The 19962-nt window shown below is 52.2% G+C and overlaps 1 protein-coding gene across 1 annotated transcript in view; it reads right to left on the reverse strand.

The window, feature by feature from the left end:
* Positions 1–19596, reverse strand: part of ADRB2 (adrenoceptor beta 2) — a 34117-nt gene extending 14521 nt beyond the window's left edge. The window contains exon 1 of the mRNA XM_061456654.1: positions 18216–19596. Within this exon, the coding sequence (XP_061312638.1) occupies positions 18216–19389 (1174 nt within the window). The 5' untranslated portion in view covers positions 19390–19596. The remainder of the gene's footprint in view (positions 1–18215) is intronic.
* Between the last annotated feature and the right edge of the window lie 366 nt (positions 19597–19962).

Consider the following 19962-nt stretch of genomic DNA (forward strand, 5'->3'; position numbering starts at 1 on the left):
GAAGGCCCAAATCTTACCTCACAGCATCATGACCCTGTAGAAATTACAGGCTGTGCTGTGAAGCTGAAGCCTGAAGCCCCATTAAAAAATGGATGGTCCTGAGGCTTCTGCAGGAATCACAGCCCTGGTATTTACAAAAGGCTGAAGCAGCTCATCTACAGCCCTCTGACGGTCTGATATGGAAGGGCTTTCAGATTTATTGTATTTTAAATCAGTTGCATAGTTATAACAGTATTGAAATCTGAAAGCCTCCGACTTCTTATAGAATGATCAGCAGCTCTATAAAACTGTTTGATTCCTCCACACTGGACCCTGGGCACAAGGGCTCACTGTGACAGTGAGAAGATAGAGTAGGGCTCAGGATCATAGGAGTTTCCAACTGCGTGCTAAAATGGTCAGTAAAGAACCAGTGATGTGCAATGAAAGAGTGGTTTCTGTGGCATGGAAATCCATCCAGAGGGAGTCCATGTGGAAATCATAACGGAGCTTGTCATAAATTACTGGAAGTCAAATGTTAACAACTCCCATGTAAGGAAGATAAAATGTGGAGCAGGGCTAGATGCATGCATACCCTCAGCTCTATTATTCTTGCCTCCAAAACCAATCCAGCCAGCCCTTTAATCACTCAGCCACTCATCTCTAAATTGACTCTATGATTAACAATAAAGTGGTTGTTATTTGCATCGCCATCCTTTGTAGGAGCTGTGGCTGGGGATGAGGATGCGTATGGTGAGAAGCATGGCACAGGCATGGGATGTGCAGAGAGCCTCTGCTGTGCTCCTTGAACAGGGAGCTCAGGAAGGAGGATCCAAACAGAATTGCTGGGAGCAAAGAGGTAAAACAGGGGAAACATGGGCATAGGAAAAGGTGTACCTCTGGGGTGTCCCAGACTCTTCTGTCCAGGGAAAAGGCACCCCATTGTCCTGCACAGGACAAACACAGTATGAAAAACTTTTTGAGTGACTTCAGAGCACAATATACCCATCCTTGTGTTTATACTATAGCGGAGGAGTCCTTCAGAAATGCACAGGATGACCTAACAGGTCTAGTTTCTATTAGTCATTTACTTGTAACAAACAGTAATTGGAACTCGTAGCTAAAATCACAGGGGATTTCCTCAGGCAAAGCCACAGCTTGGACCTGGCTTTGGTGATGCTATAATTAGCATGTATACAGAAACATATCCATTAGCATAGCAGACTTCTCTGGCCCAGTTTGCATTGATGTTAGTGATGGAATTGCCTCCTTAGTCTGACTTCTTGTATCCCCTGAATACCCACAGGAATGTGGGGTCTCTGGGTGAATCATGCAAGAAGCAAATAAAGGAAGAAAGTTCTCTGCAAAAACAACTTTTTTTGTCATTAGCTGAAGGAAGGAAATTTAACTCATACTTAGGGTTAAGGAAAATGGGAAATGTCTCATTTGCAGGGGATGCAGTCACTTTTGAATTAAACAGGATGACTCACGTCTAGCTAATATAACTTGGACTTGATGATCTTACAGGTCTTTTCCAACCTAGTTGACTGATTCAAAGATACAACACAGAATGGTTTTCCAACACTGTTAGCAAATGTTGCCCTCTTGGTGCAAAGGGCTGCGTCTCATCCTTTGGGGATCTAGCTCCATTCTCATCCACTCAGTGGTAAGGCTCAAAGACCTGATGGTAGCTGTCTTACGTACGTCCTCACAGCACTTTAGGTAAATTGGCAGAAGAAAAAGGTTTCATCATTAAGTGAATCTGGATGGGGCTGAGGTTCAGACTCTTGCTGTGGAAGACAAGAAATGACAGTATCTGGCAGATATGAAGCATCTTCTCTCCAAACCTGTGGACACCACTTGCAGATGCTGCCCTTCCAGGCACCATGTGCCTGGCATGCTCCATCTGCAGACAAGTGCATCGGGACACTGATGTGAGACGAGGCACTGCAGCAGAGTACAGAGCCTAGCACTCTTGGTTTCTAATCTGGGTCCTGCATCATAGATGTTTGTCGCTGTGGAACAGGGTGACACTTTCATGCTGTATTTGTTCCTGCAACCCAACAAGCACCCCACATAAAAGCCTTTGTGCATCAGAGAGGATTGAGGTCTTGTGGTTATGTACAAAGCCTGAACAAACGTTTCGGCACATTTCAGTAACAGCACAGTCTTTACCCAGTGGCAATATAACCCAGACTGCTTTTCAGGGACAGCTATGGACAGTGGAGACTGAGGGCATCTCCATGTTACTCCAAGGATGCCTTGCACAGCAGGACTGCTCCAGCTCTGGACCATGGATAGGTTTACACCCCTAATACAGCCAGGGTCCTGCCTGGTTCCATTCCTGCTGGGCTCCCACCTTCCCTGGGGAACACTGTAGCTACGGGTTCCTCCACACGTCCTCTGGGGCTGCTCGTGGCAAAACCATCTTAGCAAAGCAGTGTTGACACTAGCCACATGGCACGCACTCGTGTTACTGCAGGCACTGCAAATAGCAGCCCCTTCACTGTTGACAAGTGCACACGATGGACATACCAAGAGAGGTGAGCTAAACTGACCTGTCCCTTCCAGACCACAGCTGCTGTAGAGACACCCCACAACAGCCAAACAAAGCCAAATAAAGAATAAAGCCAAACTAAGAGCAACAAAACATGTAGGAGCGATGCCTAAGCGCAGGCAGCATCCCTGGTGCCACACAGGTACCCAACCCCTTCCAGTGGCTCTCCTCTGGGAAAACCCCATCTCCCCACTTGAACCTTGTGGCTACATCTCCTGCTTATTGCCAAGGCCATTGCTGCGCCGGGGCAGGCAGACGGCTGTCCTGGTTTGTCTCCGTACCTGTCAGCCACACTCACTGTAAAGGCACGCGTGGCTCCCAATGACAGGAACGCCCTCTCCACACCCTCCCGGTCCTGCCTTGGCACGCTGCAGAGCAGCCTCCCAGAAGGAAGCGAGCTTGCTGTTCGTTTTGAGGCCGTCATTGCTCCACACAGAGCTTCAACCACTCGGGAAGGAGCCGGGGGGGGGGGGCTCAGAGGAAATTGGGAGTTACTGCTTTATCCGATCCTGCCCTGCACCAAGGATTGGCAAGGGACATTCCAAATGCATGAGCTTGTCTCTGAGTCTTCTACAAGGAAGAGGAGGAAAAAGATGCTTCAGGAAACAACCAGGAAAGGGGAGGGATGGAAAACAAGGCAAGTAAATATGGTACATTAAGGTAGACAGTATGTTTTTGGAAATGGGTACCGGGCTTTCTTCATCTGTTATCCGTTACCGGTTTTCACTGGGCACCTCCATCTGCAGGTGAAGGTCTCTAATGGAAAACACATTTAAAAATGCCTTTTTTTAAGACACCTTGAATTCTTTCAGCACTTCTGGACATCAGAACTTGAAAACCACAGCTAGCAGCAGCCACAGAACAAGCAGGCACTACACTAGCATGTCCGGCCCGGTTTCCAAATCAAGATGCTGCTCACCCCAGCTATGTCTTCTATTCAGAAAGCAACGCGTTTGGTAGGGACTCTTTTTTCAGGCCATTTGATCTGTGGTGCTCTGGGGATGCTTACAAGCATTTCATCCCATCCATTGGAACTCATGGTTAGGTAACCCAAGGTCAGATTTAGGCAACCTCATGTCTATCACATTTGTACTGGCTGGAAGAGAAGACAAGACAGAAATATTGGGATCAAGGCTGTAACATGCAGCACAGAGAAGGGACACCTGCATCCAAAACCAAGGCACAGGACAGTCTGGTCCTGCGGGCAATGCTGGAATCAGGAGCACGTCACCAGGGATGCCCCTGCTCCAGCTCTCACTATGCACAGACACCACCATGGTGTGGGACTGCTCTGTAGTGCCCTGTCAGCCAAGATGTGGCATTTTTCCTACACAAGGAAAATAAGCACTGAAGGCAGAAACAATCCAGCTGCTTATGGAGCATCTCAGGTTTGCAGTGGAAGTTTCCTCCCACGACAAAATCCCTGGCTTTTCTTCCCACTCCAGCAGTGCGAAGGAGCCATAAAGCTGCTGTAATGAGCCTACTGAAAGTTTTGGCTGCTAGGGGAAAATACCTGAGCAGCACAGCAGAGGTGTGACATGCTCTGTGCTTTCTCCAGTGTTGGGCTAGGATGGGATGTGACTAGAGACCGGGTTCATACTGCTGTCTTCTGACCCCTGGCCCTGAGAATGGCACAGTGAGTAGGTGACACCCAGCCTGAATGCCCGGGGCCAGGATTTGTTGGATTTTTACTGGACAGGAGGATCAGTTGTCACTTTTTCACCCATCTCCAGTGAAAATCACCTCCACATCCTTTCATTTGGCCTTAATGCCCTGTCCCAGCTGATTTATTCGATCATTGGCAGGGACAGGGTTACACTCACTGTGTTCAAACACATAACTTGGGCCACTTAAATCCTTACTTGCAGTTTGCAGATGCACATTGTTTTTCCTTGCATACCAGTTGCTTGCAGTGAGCCAGCTATTCCTCAGCATCTCCCATCCCCAGGAGAAACCAATCCCTGCACAAGGCATTGGAGACAAGGGAAAGGAGAGCCTGTCAAACAGCCTGCCTTCCCTCTGAGTGCTCAAACACCTCCCTTTATCTCTCACTAGCCCTCTCAGTGAATTGAGTGCTTGTTCTGCTTTGGGTGGAAACACTCCAGCTCCAGTTTGTCACCAGTTCCTTAGCATGGTCCCCCTGCATGGCTCAGCCCAGTGAGGTCTAAACTAAAGCTACCTGGCACGATGTGCTCTGACTGCGCTGACCGCTCGGGTCATTTGTGTTTAAACATCATCCCACTGCCTTGTGCCAGGACTTGCCCCACAGCTTGCCTGCTCCCTGCTCAGGCCATCCTCAAGAGGTAACGGCTTGCAAGGCCAGAGCTCCCAGCACTGGCTCTGCCAGGAAAGAGGGAAGAGAATGATTTGAGACAAAAAGCTTTGATGCTGTTTATGGGTAAAAGCAGAACGTTTTTATTTGGTTGGGGTTGTTTGTCCCCTGCTCTTCCTGAAACTGGAAACCCAGTGCAGGAGCTAGCACAGCATAAGGCAGAGGAGGCTGTCTTTAAAAATAACCCAACACTCACCCTCCTGGCCCTAGGAGCATAAATTAGGCTGGCCACTTGCCTCGGATGACTCCCCCAGTGCTGGGAACACGCTGTGCATGCATTGCCTCACTAACGGCCATCCTTGCTCCCTGGCAAGTCTGTATCATAGAATCACAGAATAGTTAGGGTTGGAAAGGACCTTAAGATCATCCAGTTCCAACCCCCCTGCCATGGGCAGGGACACCTCACACTAAACCGTATCACCCAAGGCTCTGTCCAACCTGGCCTTGAACACCACCAGGGATGGAGCATTCACAGCTTCCCTGGGCAACCCATTCCAGTGCCTCACCACCCTTACAGTAAAGAACTTCCTCCCTATATCCAATCTAAACTTCCCCTGTTTAAGTTTTAACCCGTTACCCCTTGTCCTGTCACTACAATCCCTAATGAAGAGTCCCTCTCCAGCATCCCTATACCCCCCCCCCCCCCCCTCCCTTTAGATACTGGAAGGCTGCTATGAGGTCTCCATGCAGCCTTCTCTAGGCTGAACAGCCCCAAATTTCTCAGCCTGTCACTGACAAGCTGTCCACCCCTCCCTTCATCCTGTGGCTTCAATCCGCTAAATCAAACCCATACTGGCTGAAAGCAGACAAGGAAAGTTCTAACATAGGAGGGAAGAGGCACCAGCCAACTGCCTGCACTGAACTGCAAATCCTGCTGTCATGGCATTCTCCAGCCCTGTTTCTTCACCTTCTGCAGTCCCTTTCTACCTTCTCCTTCCTGTCCCATGGCATTCAGCCTCTTGCTTTCCAACCTAGTTTCCTACTGTTGCTTGACTCATTGTCACTCTCAGGACTGATTTCTCATCTCATTTGTTTCTTTGTCATTTTTCACACTCTCCTTGGGGTGTACTTCATTTTGCCTCTGTTCTTTGGTTGCCTCCATCTGCCCTTTCAACCGTTCTCCTTAGTCCTTCTCTTTTCATCACCAGTCTGTACTGCATTTATGACTTTAATGGCAGAGTTAATGAAAGCCTCCTTACAGACACAGGCCCTCAGCAAGCTGCAGTTATCCAAACCTATGCTGTAAGAGTTGACTCCACCTGGTTTTATCACTATCTTTCCCCTCCTGAGTTTTGTGTGTTAAAGAGAATTCTTAAGCAGAGAAGGAAAACATCCCAAAATCACTCTGACTTTGCTACAAGCCATTAGCTTTGCGAATCATATCAGCAAGTAAAATCCCCAAAGCTCTGCCATGTCACTGGAGCAAACTGAAATCCTACCCTGCAGCCAAACAAGTGAGTCCAAGTGGCTTGTCCTCAGCAGGGAGGGCTGGAACCAGCCCAGCCTGAGACCAAACCTGAGCCAATGCAATGCCAGCACCCCCTCTTAGCATCCCTCTAAGGTGCAGGGGGGCCTTAGTAGGGAGAGCTCATCGTGCCCCTAGCCAGCGCTTGGGCAGAGCCCCATGCTTCACTTCAGCAATCCTTTCCCCCTTTCTGTCTCTCCTGGGCACCACGCACAAGTCATGCGTAGAAACCATAGCCCCCTGCCCCATCCCTGCTGCCACGGCACTGTGCCCTGACCTTTCCTTTGTGGGAACAGCGCGCACCCCTCTCTCTCATCCCATCACTTGGCTGCCCCACAGTGCCAACGGCGGGGCAGCCCAGCTGGAGCAGCCCGGCACCCTGCCCCTCCTGCCGCCGCCAGCCCTGCGCGGTGTGAGCCGTGGTGTCATCACCTCCCGTGCCAGGGAGAGGTGTCCACAACTGTCCCGTACAGTCTGCTAACAAACGTCAGCTGCACCCCGTGAAGGGGCTGGGGCCGCAGGAGGAACAGGCTGTACATCACTCTGCGGGTGGGGAAGGGGGATGTTCACTCAAGGCTGGGTGACTCCCCCGGAGCAGTTTCCATGCTATAAATAGGTACCCTGAGGATCCCCTTTTAAGAAGGGTCTTTCTCTGCAGCAGGGAGCCCCAGAGGGATGGGGAAGCGCACAGCCAGCTTTTCAATAAGGAACAGATCATGCTATGCAGTTGGTGAGGAATGGCCTTCTTGTTCTGAGTCACAAAGATCTTTCTGTGGCTCTGCTCTCATTTTTTTTCCCATGGGTATTCCCCCTACAGCCTCCTCGTTGCCTCAGCTGCTGTGCTGAAGTGATACGAATCAACTCCAATAGGTGTGGATTGCATCTCCGGATTAGTGCTTTACTACTCTATCCTGTAACTCTATATACTTGTACTCTTTACAATTGTATCTCAGCTGGATAAAGCAGGATCTCCAGGTTTGGGTGGGACTTGCCTTCATTGCGTCTCCATAGCCACTGCCACCACCACTGAGGCTGCTCAGGGCTCCATCTCCTACAGCAGGGAGCATGATAACAATTGTGCAAAAGCCTGGCAAGTTCACAAATGACTCCACTGTCATGAAGCTGAAAAGCAGAGGACAACCTGTGCTTGCCAGAAGACATGGGAAGGGTGTCTCTGAGCCACAGCACTTCAAAGGGATGGTGAAAGGCAGAGCAGCACCTACCCCTCCAAGCCCAAAATGCAAGCATCTCTCCCTCCCACCTTCCACACCAAAGATCTCTGTGACAGCTACAGACTGGCTTTCAAGATCATGCAGAGTGCTGACTGACTCCCCATCACAACCAATTTCACACGTTATCTTCCAGCTTACAGCGCTGTCCGTGGCACTGCTGTCCAGCTCAGTAAAAGCACAGGAATGGAAAGACACACATCCCAATGGAAAATCTGTGACTGATGGCCTAATCACACAGGTCTTCCTTTCACATAGAGCAAGCAGAGCGGAAAGAGGTCCTGCTTGAACCAGGCTAACTTAAACAGAGCCTTGCAAGGCATGGCACAGGGGCAGGAAAGGCACTGCGGGGCCCAGCAAATCCCCCTGGAAGGCCATCCTGAAACCCAGCCTAGAAAGTCAGCGTCTCTCCATACCAAATTGCTGGGCTGATGCAAAGGTGTTTCTTACCCAAGCATAAGAGAACCATTTGTTTCCTCTTTAGCTACAAAGCCGTTTGTACAGCCCTTCCCACTCAGCAGCTCTGCACTCCAGCGTTTGTCCTTAACTTGTCTCTATAAAGAAGGCCCCACGCTCAGCCAGACTCACGTCAAGGCAGAGTATCACAGCAATATCTAGGTTACAGTGAAGTATCACAGAAGACCTACAGTCAAGGCTGATGTGGATTTATCTCAGCATCGTTCCCTTGTGAGAGGCTGCCCACTGTGCTGACACACTTCCTCTCTGAAACCAACAGCAATGTCTTATTCTCATGAGACCTCAGCTGGAAGAGAGGGGTGGCAGCCTATACCTAATCCCACCCATTCCCAAGCAGGACATACCAGGTGAGGTGAACGGAGAGTAATGAAACACCTGAATATGAGAACAGATTCCCCAGTGAACAGGTACCTGAGCATCTCCTCCATTCCTACTCCCGTGTGTGCATAGATACATTGGGGTTTCCACTGTCCCTGCTACATGCAGACACTTCCTTTCTCTACCTTCCTTTCTCTACCAGCCTATCTCCCACTGAGCCCTTTTCTCCCAGTGACAGGCATCAAGGGCTTCTGCTCCAGTTTTCCTCAGAAAAAACTGCCCCACATTTCCAGACACTAAGTCCAATATAATAGGATGGGAATTTCAAGCTTTGGAGCAGGGACCCCACAACCCTATGGATATTTTACACTGTTTTTGAAGGCTTCTTCAATGCTGCCTAACCAAACTGTAGCCCACAGGACCTCCATCCAACAGCCACTAAGGAATGTAATGTCCTGACAGGCATCCATTGTGGTAAGCACCATTTGACCTGATGCCAGCGAGCTCGGGAGGCAGGAAGAGCAGCATGGCTTTGGGGGTGATAAGAAATGCTTTCAGCAGTGTGGTTCTTGCTTGGGCTGGTGGCTGAAGAATCTCAAGATGAGGGCAGCCCCCACCCAGGGATGAACAGGCATTTCCTTCAGCTGGGGAGGAAAAGATTAAGGAACCATTTTTCACACTCACAAACACTTAAGAGGAAAAAATATTTACATGAGGGAGCAAGGACTTGGCAGGGGCTCCCCAGAGGCCATTTGCTGTTTATGCATTTCTCAGGACTGGGCTGGGGCTGTGGCGTTCAGTGATGAAGTCTGAACCCCCCCGAGCTGCTGAGGAGGTAATGAGAGTGGGGAGCTGTGTTCAGAGTTGGTGATCAAGTATCTTCTTGACACTGCTTCGGTGCCTACACCTGCAGTGAAGTCGTTTGTGAGACCTCAGATAGCTCTGGCAGCGGCCACCGCAGTTTCCTAATGCCTTTTCTTTGCATGACTGGAGGACCAGAGCCAGGAGAGGGTGCTGGGAGCATCAGAGTCACAAATGTGCTGGGAAGCAGGGACTGGGCTTGAAGCATCTTTGAGGACCAAACATCTTTCCAAGGTGGGATGTGAAATGTTCTCCAGTCCTGTTTTAAAACAGGGATAGGGGAGCTGGATGGCAGCTGAGGGTCCCCACAAAGTTCCTGAAGGTCTGATGTATTCCTTCATCAGGACCCCTTCAGTCAGCAATGGCTTGTGTTTCTAGCTGGGGCTCTCTATCCCTTGAAAGCACAAAGTTACAAACCTATAAATTAATTTGGGCATCTGCTGTGTTTTGGAAGTGCCTGGTGTAATCCCCTCCTTGTCCAAGCTGCACAGTGACTCCCTGCTCCTGCTTCTGGAAGGAGAAGCTTCAAAACATGCCGGGCACACACTGGCCTCTGCTGCCAAGACTTTCATCATGGTCTTAAGTGGCATAAAGAATGCAAAATACTTGGAATTGCAACACGCTGGGCTGGGATCCTACTTTACATTAACCATACTCTTTCTCCAGCCCCACCTGAAGCAGTAAGAGGTGCACCAGGACAACCAGGCTGGGCAACAGGTAAACTAGGCAAGAGACTAGGGTACTTTTCCAAAGACACCCCCAGAAGCATTTATAATCCCAACTAGGACATAAAGCAACCTGGGACAGACAGCAGTGACCTACCACATTGTGCTCCTGCTATACCCCTGTTCCTGCAGGGCGATTCACACCTGCTTTCAGCCCAAGCTCCAAACCAGCAGCTGGAGAAGCTACAGCACAGGAGTCCTGCAGTGTGGGGCTCATCCTGAGCAAGGTAAGACCTTGCTTCGAAAGCTGAGAGGGAGCAGAGTCATCATTCACTCCTTTCTGCTGCAATGCCAGTGCTGTGGCTTGCTTCTTGGACAGAGCAGAGCACTGACAGCACCGGGCTTTGCAGACCAGCCCTGCACCCATTGTGCAGTGTTTCATGTTTCCCATCCCAACAATCTCTGTACCAGACATCTGTGTTTCCTCCCAGTCCCAGGGAGCACTGGCACGGGAGACCAGCAACAGAGGATTAAAGCCCACAGCTGTACTGGTCTGCGCTCCTGCAGCAGCCCTGCTCTGGAGCGGCAGCGCAGGAGCCATCCAAGTCTGCCACTGTTTGAAGTCCAAACAAGCATAGAAGCAGGTGGATGTTTAAAAACCACTTTGTCTACAAACCCTGGCATAAGTGGTGAAAACCACAGAAGCCCTTTTACAGCGAGGTGCTGAGCATCCACATCCTGCTCACCACTTCCAGGGCTCAGACCACCGGATAACTGAAGGGAATCCTCATCCGCTGTGTGCGCCTCCCCACCAGCACCATTCAGGTGCTGGCTTTCTTTAATGATCCCTGAAGGATTCACTGGAAGAATCTTTGAGAGTATGATGGAAATACAGCCAGCAAACAGCTTTCAGCAAGAACACCTGACTACAAACATACCACAAATACTCTTCATTTAACCCAATGTCAGTCAACAGGGCCTGCAATAAACAGACTTTTGAACTTAGAGATATTCATCTGTGCATCTATCTAGCACAACAAAACATCTTCCAATTTCCCTGTTTATACACAGATCTGTATGGTGCTGTATACAGATAATGGAGATATAGATACATACAATACCTAAATATATATGCACTTGTGCAGAAATGACCTTACCAAGGACAGTAAACAAGTAAATATTTCCCAACCCGCTCTCACTGGCGCTGGCAATATTGCACTGAAATTCAGTTGTATGCTCCTGCCATTGGGAGGATAAGAAAACAGGAGAAAAAGTGAAATTGAATGGGTGGAGAAACATCAAATCTGCTTTTTTCATGACAAAGATTGTAAGGGCTCAATACCACCTCAAATACTGTGCTTGATTCAGCACGCTCCCACACAGCAATCCCAGCACACACCCACTGCCAAATCCAGGGGATTCAGCATTGTGTCCTGCTCTTACAACACTTATCAGGAGAGATAACCTCCTTCCCAGATCCGTGTGAACTCCAGCTTCCAGCGTGCGCTGCTCTGTCTAGACCCAGGCTGTGTCACTAAAACCCTGGGGAAGCATCTGTGCTCCCAGCCAAACTGGATGTACTTTGCTCTGTGTCAGGCAAAGACAAGCCTCGGTCCTTTGGCCAAGGGTGCAAGAGAGAGCACTTGTACCACAGGTATGTACCACATACCACCAGTGGCAACTTGAGGAACAGCTATAGTGCATTCCCCAGGAGGCAGTGATGGGTGAAATACGGTGCTGTACTCTGCAGTGGGACAAGCAGCACCAACAGGTTCCCATGAGTGCCCCATGCAGCTGATCACCCCACAGGAACGTGCCTGATATGAGGGTGTAACTACCCCAGCTGCCAAATGACGGTGTCCTCACAGCCCGGGATGTGTGTTCATTGCAAAATGTTCTCTGTGCCCCTAGGTAGAAAGGTTACTGCTAATGTCTGCTTACAAAACAACTCCAATAAAAGAATAACAAGGGGAAGAAGTGTTCAGGTGGCTGGGTTCAAGTCTCAGAAAGAGAAGCTTTCAAATCAAGAGACTTTGTGGCACAGGGAGGAGATGGGAAAGAGTGGCTGCGTTTCTACTTGTGGGCCTGAGAAACCAAGCACAAGTGTAAAAACAGTAATGAAAGGAACCTTAATGCTTGCAAACCACTCATCTCGAGGGGCCTGGGGTTACAGCACCTCTCTGCTGAGAATAACACCCAAGGCCACAGGGGCTTTTCGAAACAGCCCTTGTTCATCAGAACCTCAAGAACCACTCTGGGTACCACACACATTGCAAACCCCAAGTGCAAGCACCGATACTGCTCTTAGATGCTAGCTAAAGCTTCAGGTCAGCCAGGGTATGAAGTGCTTTACCAGGGCTGGATGCTTTCACAGAGGCAGCTGGGGAGGGGGAAGACTGGGGTGATGCTGGTGAGAGGAGCAGCAGGCACCTTCCCTGCCCCTCCTTCCATCCCAGGGACACAGCCAGGCACTGCCATGGTCAGCCAGGAAACCTTTGCTTCCCTGCTGCTTTTGGAAGGGTGGCACTTGCTCTCTGCTGAACAGAAAGCAGAGCAGGGAACGTGCGAGCCCGGCCATCCTCCCTCCTGCCAGAGGAATGAACGTGCTCATAAACCCATCTCCTTGGGAAACGGATTCATCATACCAGTGAAAACAAACCCTCGGAGGCAGAGGACAGGCAAAGGGAGGGGACAAAAGCCCTTCCCTTGGCCAGTGCTGGTGTTTGAGACTCCTGGCAGCTGGAGCACTGAAATTAAAGGCACAGGAGCAGCCGTCCCCATGTGCTGAAAGATGAGCAGCAGGGAAGACTGGCTTTGATGAACAGAGACATGTTGGCTGGAACTCAGGGAGAAAAGAGTTTATGATCTTTGGAAAAAGGGGCAGGCAACTCAGGAGGACTGCAAGGATGTCATGAGTTTATGAAGGGGGAAAACCAGAAGGGCCAAAGTCCAGCAAGAACTTCATCTAGATGCTGAATGTTTTCTTTGCCTCAGTCTTTAATAGCAAGAACAGTTGTTCTTGGGATACCCAGCCCCTAAGCTGTAAGGCAGGGACAAGGAGCAGAAAGACGTCCCCATAACCCAAGGGGAAATGATCAGTGACCAGCTGCTACACCAGACAAACACACAAGTCTCTGGGGCTGGATGGGATTCACCCAAGGGGACTGAGGGACTCATCAAGCCACTTTCCATCATTCATCATCAGTCCTGGCTAACTGGGGACGTTCCAGCTGACTGGACGTTAGCAAATGTAATGCCCATCTACAAGAAACGCTGGAAGAAGAATCCAGAGAACTGCAGCCTTGTCAGTCTCAGAGGGCCAAGGCCATTGGTATGAAGTTCAACAAGGCTCAGTGCCATGTCCTGACTTTGGCTCATAACAACCCCATGCAACATTACAGAGTTGAGGAAGAATGGTTGGAAAGCTGCAGTCAGAAAAGGACCTGGGGTGAATAGCTGGGTGATATGAGCAGCTTGTGCCCAGGTGGCCAAGAAGGCCAACAGCATCCTGGCCTGTATCAGCAATAAGGTGGCCAGCAGGACTAAGGAAGTGGTTGTCCCCCTGTGCTTGGCACTGGTGAGGCTGCATCTCAAATCCTGTCTTCAGTTTTGGGCCCATGACTACAGGAAAAACGTTGAGGTGCAGGAGTGGGTCCGGAGAAGGGCAACAAAGCTGGGGAAGGGTCTGGAGCACAAGTGTGATGAGGAACAGCTGAGGGACTTGGGGAGGAGAGGGTTTTAGCCTGGAGAAAAGGAGGCTCAGGGGGGACCTCATTGCTCTCTACAGCTACCTGAAAGGAGGCTGTAGCAAGGAGGGAGTCGGTCTCTTCTCCCGAGTAGCAAGTGATAGAACAAGAGGAAATGGCCTCAAGCTATGCCAGAGAGGGTTTAGATTGGACATTAGGAAAAATTTCTTCACCAAAAAAGTTGTCAAGCACTGGAACGGGCTGCCCAGGGAAGTGGTGCGGTCACCAACCCTGGAGGTGTTTAAAAGACGTGTAGATGAGGCACTTGGAGACATGATTTAGTGATGGACTTGACAGCATTGGGTTAGCAGTTGGACTTGATGATTTTAAAGGTTTTTTCCAACCTAAATGATTCTATGAGCACATACCACAAGGGCACGAGATGCTGGGAGACAGATTGCAGCCTGTTTACTCCTGGACAGCGTTGTCAATACCCTCCCCTCTACAGCAAAAACAAGTCCCTTATAGTAAATACATAAATAAGCCCTTTGAAAAGCTCAGTGGCTGTGACTTGGGAGAGCTGAAGTGCACGCGGTGTGCCTGCTCACATATCTGCTCCCTTTCCAGAGAAGCCAGGCTCTTTTCCTGCACTACTAAACCCTGGCCTATTTTCAAACATTTGGGTACATTTGGTAACTTAAGTCTCTTCCGTCCCTCTCCACTGTGCCCGCTGTACCCATTGCCTCAGCAGTGTCCCCTATCAGCAGGGTCTCCCCTTCACCTGAACCACAGGAGATGCCACAGGCATGGACCTGGCTTCACTGGTGAGGCTGGGGCAGGCACACCCTGACACCCCCCAGCAGTGGGATATGCAGTGATGTGCAGTGCTGCACATGATGAATTGCTGAGCAGTTTGGGATATGAGGTGCTCTGGAAATGGCCAGTCCTGAAGATGTGTTGAAGTCGTGCTCCCAGGTGGGAGTCTGCCTCCAGATCCTGCTCCCTCTGCCAGCTCCACTTGCACTTCCACACCTCCCCAGTGCCAGAGCAAGCAGCAGGTTATATTTCAAGGCCTGGCTTCCCAGAAAGAAAAAGCTCTCCAGGAATGCTCCCAGGAAGAGAAGGACCAACATAACTCAGCAGCTCTCGGTACTCTGCCTGTTTTGGAGGACAAAGCAAAGACAGCCCATGATGTGAAAGCTACAGCTGCCTGAATCACAAGCAGGACACATGGCGAGGTCAGTATTTTGTAACAACACAAATGCTGCATTCGTGACGCTCCTGTTGACTTTAAAAACAATGACAATCTGTTTGGCCAAAGTGGCTAGAAGCAGGGAATGTACCGCAGAGCTCCAGTTGTACACATTGACACCAGGCTGGACTGTATCCCACCCATGCTCCATTCACCATTGTGGCAGTGGTGTAAGGTATAAACCAGCAGCATAGCAGGTAGCCAGCTCAGTTTGCTATAAGAATTTGGCATTTGGTCACAATGATTCTCCTCAAATTAAGTCACCGCTGTATGTTTTATCAGATACATTTAACCTGAGCCAACCATCTGCTCAGGTAAAATCCTAAATACCCTAAATCATTTTAAGCAGCTATTGCCCTGACTTCAGTGCTCCATTTTTTGATGCCTATAAAACTATCCTTTTATTAAATGTGCAAACAGGCCAAAGGATTCCTTACACAACTTTTTTTTCAACCATGGAACAGGAAAGGTTTGTCAAGTTCAGCTTTTTTCGTCAATATTACCCCCTTTCCATTCCCTCTGCTCCCAGAACTGAGCAGCTCAATATTTCATCAGTTTTACTAATATTACCATAGAGGAAAGAAATCAGCTCTTCAATGCTCAGAATTCATTGCAAGCCCGAGGTTTCCTAACAGCATAGCTAAGCATGGCAGTACCGAGGTCAACTGCCCAGTGCCAACACCCCAATGTCTCCTGTCCCTGCCACATCCATGTACTCTGGATGCTGCAGTGGTTCTGCAATTAAGACACTTGCTCATCTCTCAGCTTTGGCTACATACAGCCGCAACATCTGAAGCAGGAACACAGCCAGCCAAGCAAACAGAGCATTTATTTGGACAACAAGTCCTGGTCCACAACATATGCTGCTGAAAAGCAAATAATTAGGAACAGTAAAAACATACAGCAACTGAAATGTGGACACTGGATTTCTTTGTGCCCCAGTCTATCAGGAGAGTTTGGCTGCTGAACCTACTGGAGGCTGGTGTGACCCCCACTCATGAGCTGTCCCTGTGGGACACCCATTCCCTCTATGCCCTTGCTACCTGCCAGACTACACTGCCCCTGGGTGCTGCAAAACACAGCAAGTGACTGACAGCAAGTGGAGAGGTTAAAAACGGAGGAGATATCGATCACTACAATCAAGAGGTGAATTTTTACTTCCCCCTGAACACTACATGCGAATCATGGCCCTTTCTAAGCTAAAGTGCATCTCAGTGTACCTCCAGCGCAGCACACACAGCATTCCAGTCCTTGTGCAGTAGGAAGCAAAACAGCACCTGACTGCAGGTCTGGTCCTGTGCTGCGTCTCCTGTGCTCCAACAGCCTGTTAATGTTTATCTGAGGAGCACATGTTTTTGCTGACCTGGAGCCTCGCACACCACACCACACCATGCCATCACACCCTCCTCTGCCCCTGTGGCTCACACTCAGAGGACTTTGGGCACCGCCAACAACCCCACCAAGGCCGGAGGTGAGGGCACGGGCAGGAGCGGGCGTCAAAGGAGGCAGCAAGAGGCAGGAGGGAAGGGCTCTCAGGCACGTTCCCTGCTGTAGTGCTGAGCTGGAAAGGCAAGCGGAGCTGAGCCAGCACCCATCACAGGGCTAGAGGAGGAGAGGGCTCTTACAACTGCTCCTCCTTCACAACACTCTTTCTAGGCACGATCAGGACCCCTTCGGGAAAAAAAAAAAAAAGGGAGCACAAGCAGTTTCCAGAACCCAGCCCCACAAAAGCCAGGTGGGGTTTTACTGTGAGGGGTGTGGGAGCCCGAGGAGTTTGTCACTGCCCTGCACCTTGCAGCAGAGACCAGCGGCAACCCCCCTCACACACACACTGCCATTCCGGGGGACTCCCCTCCAGCCCTCCCTGGGGCGGCCCCTTTCAGCATCACCGCTTGGGGCAAGCCCTTCTCAGAGCAGCCAGGAGAGCCTGGGCCACGCGGGAACTGCAAAGAGATGTCGGCATCCAGAATCCCTTCTCCATCCCTGCCCCTTCAGCTTCTGGTCTCCCCAGGACGGTGCCTGCTGCTTCCTTGCAGCGCTGCCCCAAAGCCCCTCTGCCGCCTGCAGCGGGGGGTACCAGCCCTGGGGACTCGGCTCACCCCACCGCATTTACAAAGCCAGCTCTTTCCCGAGGACCCAGCACGGCCTCAGCAGCAATGCAAGAAGCACCCCCCCACCCCCCGCCCCCCAAGCCCCCTGCAGAGCAAGTGCGTGGAAATGCGGGAGGAAGGGTGGACGTGGAGGGGATGCTCATACAAGCGGTACCTGAGCATCCCTCCCTCTGCGGGACACCACGGTCCCGTGAGCACCGTTTCTCCCCACCGCTCCCGGTTGTTTCTGAGAAGACCCCGCACTAGCACACCCTTCCAGCCCTCGGGTCCAGCCTTTCACATGGCAGCCCTGGGTGCAGGGAAGGGGGAAGCTCCATTCCCCTCGCCCCGATCGCTGCTTCCCTCCAGCCAGGGACTTCGAGAGAACAACCCCACGGCAGCAGTGCCACTGCCGTGCAGGGTCACTGTCCCCTTCGCCACTGCCGTACCCTCCGGTGCCGCCCGGCACCTGCCCGCCCGTGTCTCCCCGCTGACAGCCCTGGGCGCCCGCCGCCAGCCCGGGAGCAAACAGCAAAGCCTGCGCAGGGGAAACCCTCCTCAAACCGAGAGACCCCCGGCCGTCCCGCGGCCGGAGCTGCGCTGCCAGCCTCGGGAAACAAGCGTTCCTCCCGTCCCACCTCCTCGGGCTCGCTGTCATTGGAGACTTGTGCTTAAACAAACCGGGCAGTTTAAAAGCTTTGGTTGGAGCCTCAACGAAAGAATGGTTTGTAGCAGCATTTCACTCGACCTCCTTCCCAGCGTCACATTCCTGAATGCCACAGTCACACTACCACATTCCTGGAAAACGGTGTATTTATATTATTATTTCAGCTGAAAGTCCTATAGCACTTGGCAAGGAAAGCATTCCTTCTTTCTGGGTGTTGTTTAAACTGCCCCACAGACGGCAACTGCAGCGGATCGGACACAGCCCCACTGAGCCCCTCAACATCCCTTCTCGGGGGGGGATGTCACCGAGTGCTGTCTCCGCGCTGTTCCCTGGGCTGAACACCGGCATCACCGCCCGAGGCTGCCCTTCTGCCCGGGGAGGCGTTCCAAGGCCACCGGCTGGGTTATAGCAAGGAACCGGGAAGGCTCCGGCGGGGGACCCGACTCCGCTGCCGCCGAGCGGGGCGTGTAGCCGGGCCCTGCTCCCGGCACCGGCCCCTACCCTAAGGTCAAGTTCAAGACTGGTCACTGCCAGGAGGTTCGTCCGGGGACAAGCTTTCTGCACAGCCTCCAGCCTCAATTAGCGGCACCTACACCACCACCACCGCCCCCTCCCAGCCTCCACCCGCTCCGCACGGTACCTTTGCAGTGCAAAAACTCCTCGGGGTGCGGGAAGGAGCCCTCCTCGCACAGCAGCTCGCAGGTTTTATCCGATGTCAAGGGGTAGCCGTTGTCCTCCTCGTTGTAGTCGCTCTTGCCGTTGCTGTTGGAGTAGCCGTTGGCATACATCTTCAGGGCGGATCTGCGGAGGCACAGGAGCTCCTGGAAGGCATACCTGAAGTCCGGGCTCCGGCAGTAGATGAGAGGGTTGAAGGCAGAGTTGACATAACCCAACCAGTTCAAGAGGATATACACGTACTTGGGTATGATATCGTCCTGGATGACATGCACGATGTTGACGATGAAGAAGGGCAGCCAGCACAGAGTGAAGGTGCCCATGATGATGCCCAGGGTCTTGAGGGCCTTGTGCTCCTTCAAGAAGAACTTGGAGGAACGGCGGTGCCCAGCTCCCCCTTTCTGCTCCTGCTCCTTGTTCTGGGTGTGAAACCTTCCCTCGCTCCTGTCTATCTTCTGCAACTGCTTCTTGGCCACCTGGAAGACTCTGGCGTACACGAATACCATGACCACGAGCGGCAGGTAGAAGGAGATGATGGAGGAGGCAATGGCATAGGCTTGGTTGGTGAAGAAGTCACAACACGTGTCCTTCTCGTAGCACAGGATGGCCTCGTCACGGTCTGCCCGGTACCAATGCATTTGTATGGGCAAGAAGGAGGTGAGGGCAGAGACCACCCACACCACAAGGATGACCACACGTGCCTTGCTCTTGGTCAGCAGGCTCTGGTACTTGAAAGGGGAGGTGATGGCAAAGTACCGGTCCACGGCAATCACACAGAGAGTCTCAATGCTGGCTGTGACACAGAGAACGTCCAAGGAGGTCCAGAACTCACACCAGAAGTTCCCAAACTTCCACATCTCCATGATGATGTGGCAGGCGCCGAAGGGCACCACGGCCAGCCCCATCACCAGGTCGGCGCAAGCCAGCGAGGTGATGAAGTAGTTGGTGACAGTCTGCAAGCGCTGGAACCGGGCGATGGCGGTGATCACCAGCACGTTCCCGAAGACGATGGCCAGCACGATCACCGACATGAGGATCCCCATGCCCACCATCCACACGTCCCGCGACAGCGTGGGGTCGGCGGCGCTCTGGTTCGTGCTCACGTTGCCGCCGGGCAGCTCGGTGCCTGCCACCCCCATGGCCCCGCAGCGAACCCCTCAGGCAGGCGGCGGGGGCTCGCCTTTGCCTAGAGCTGCTCCGCGGCAGCGCCGCGCTGGGCGCCGCGCATACGGGACGGCAGGTGCGGGGCGGGCTGGGCACGGGGGTGCTGCCACCGAGCGTGCCTGGGACCGCTCCGCTCCCCACTGTTCGTGCGCGTCCCGTCCCGTCCCGTCCCGTCCCGTCCCGTCGCGGCGGCAGCGCGCCCGCCCGACTCCCCCAGCCCGTTAGGCGCCGCAGAGCTTATAGCGACACCCGCCGTGACATCACCGCCGCACAGCCAATGGCGGCCCGCGCCGCGCCCCGCGCGCACCTCGCACCCCCCTCTCCGTACCCCTCTGCACCCCGCCCGCCCGCCCCACGCGTGTCCCCCGGCCCCGGGGTGTCCCCGTGTCTCGCACCCCTGCGCCCCGTGTGCTCCCCGCCCCGCCGTGCCTCCAGCACACCCGGCACTGAGGAGATCCTCAGGACGCAGGTGCTGGCCTTTCCCGAGAGCCCCCCGTCCTCACCGGTGGCACTTTAATGCCAGAGGGACCCTTCGTTAGGGACTGTAG

The sequence above is a fragment of the Pezoporus flaviventris genome, unplaced genomic scaffold (genome assembly GCF_033815535.1).
Source record: "Pezoporus flaviventris isolate CSIRO_AGI_PZ_B2104156 unplaced genomic scaffold, CSIRO_AGI_Pfla_v1 ptg000023l, whole genome shotgun sequence".
Taxonomy (NCBI): domain Eukaryota; kingdom Metazoa; phylum Chordata; class Aves; order Psittaciformes; family Psittacidae; genus Pezoporus; species Pezoporus flaviventris.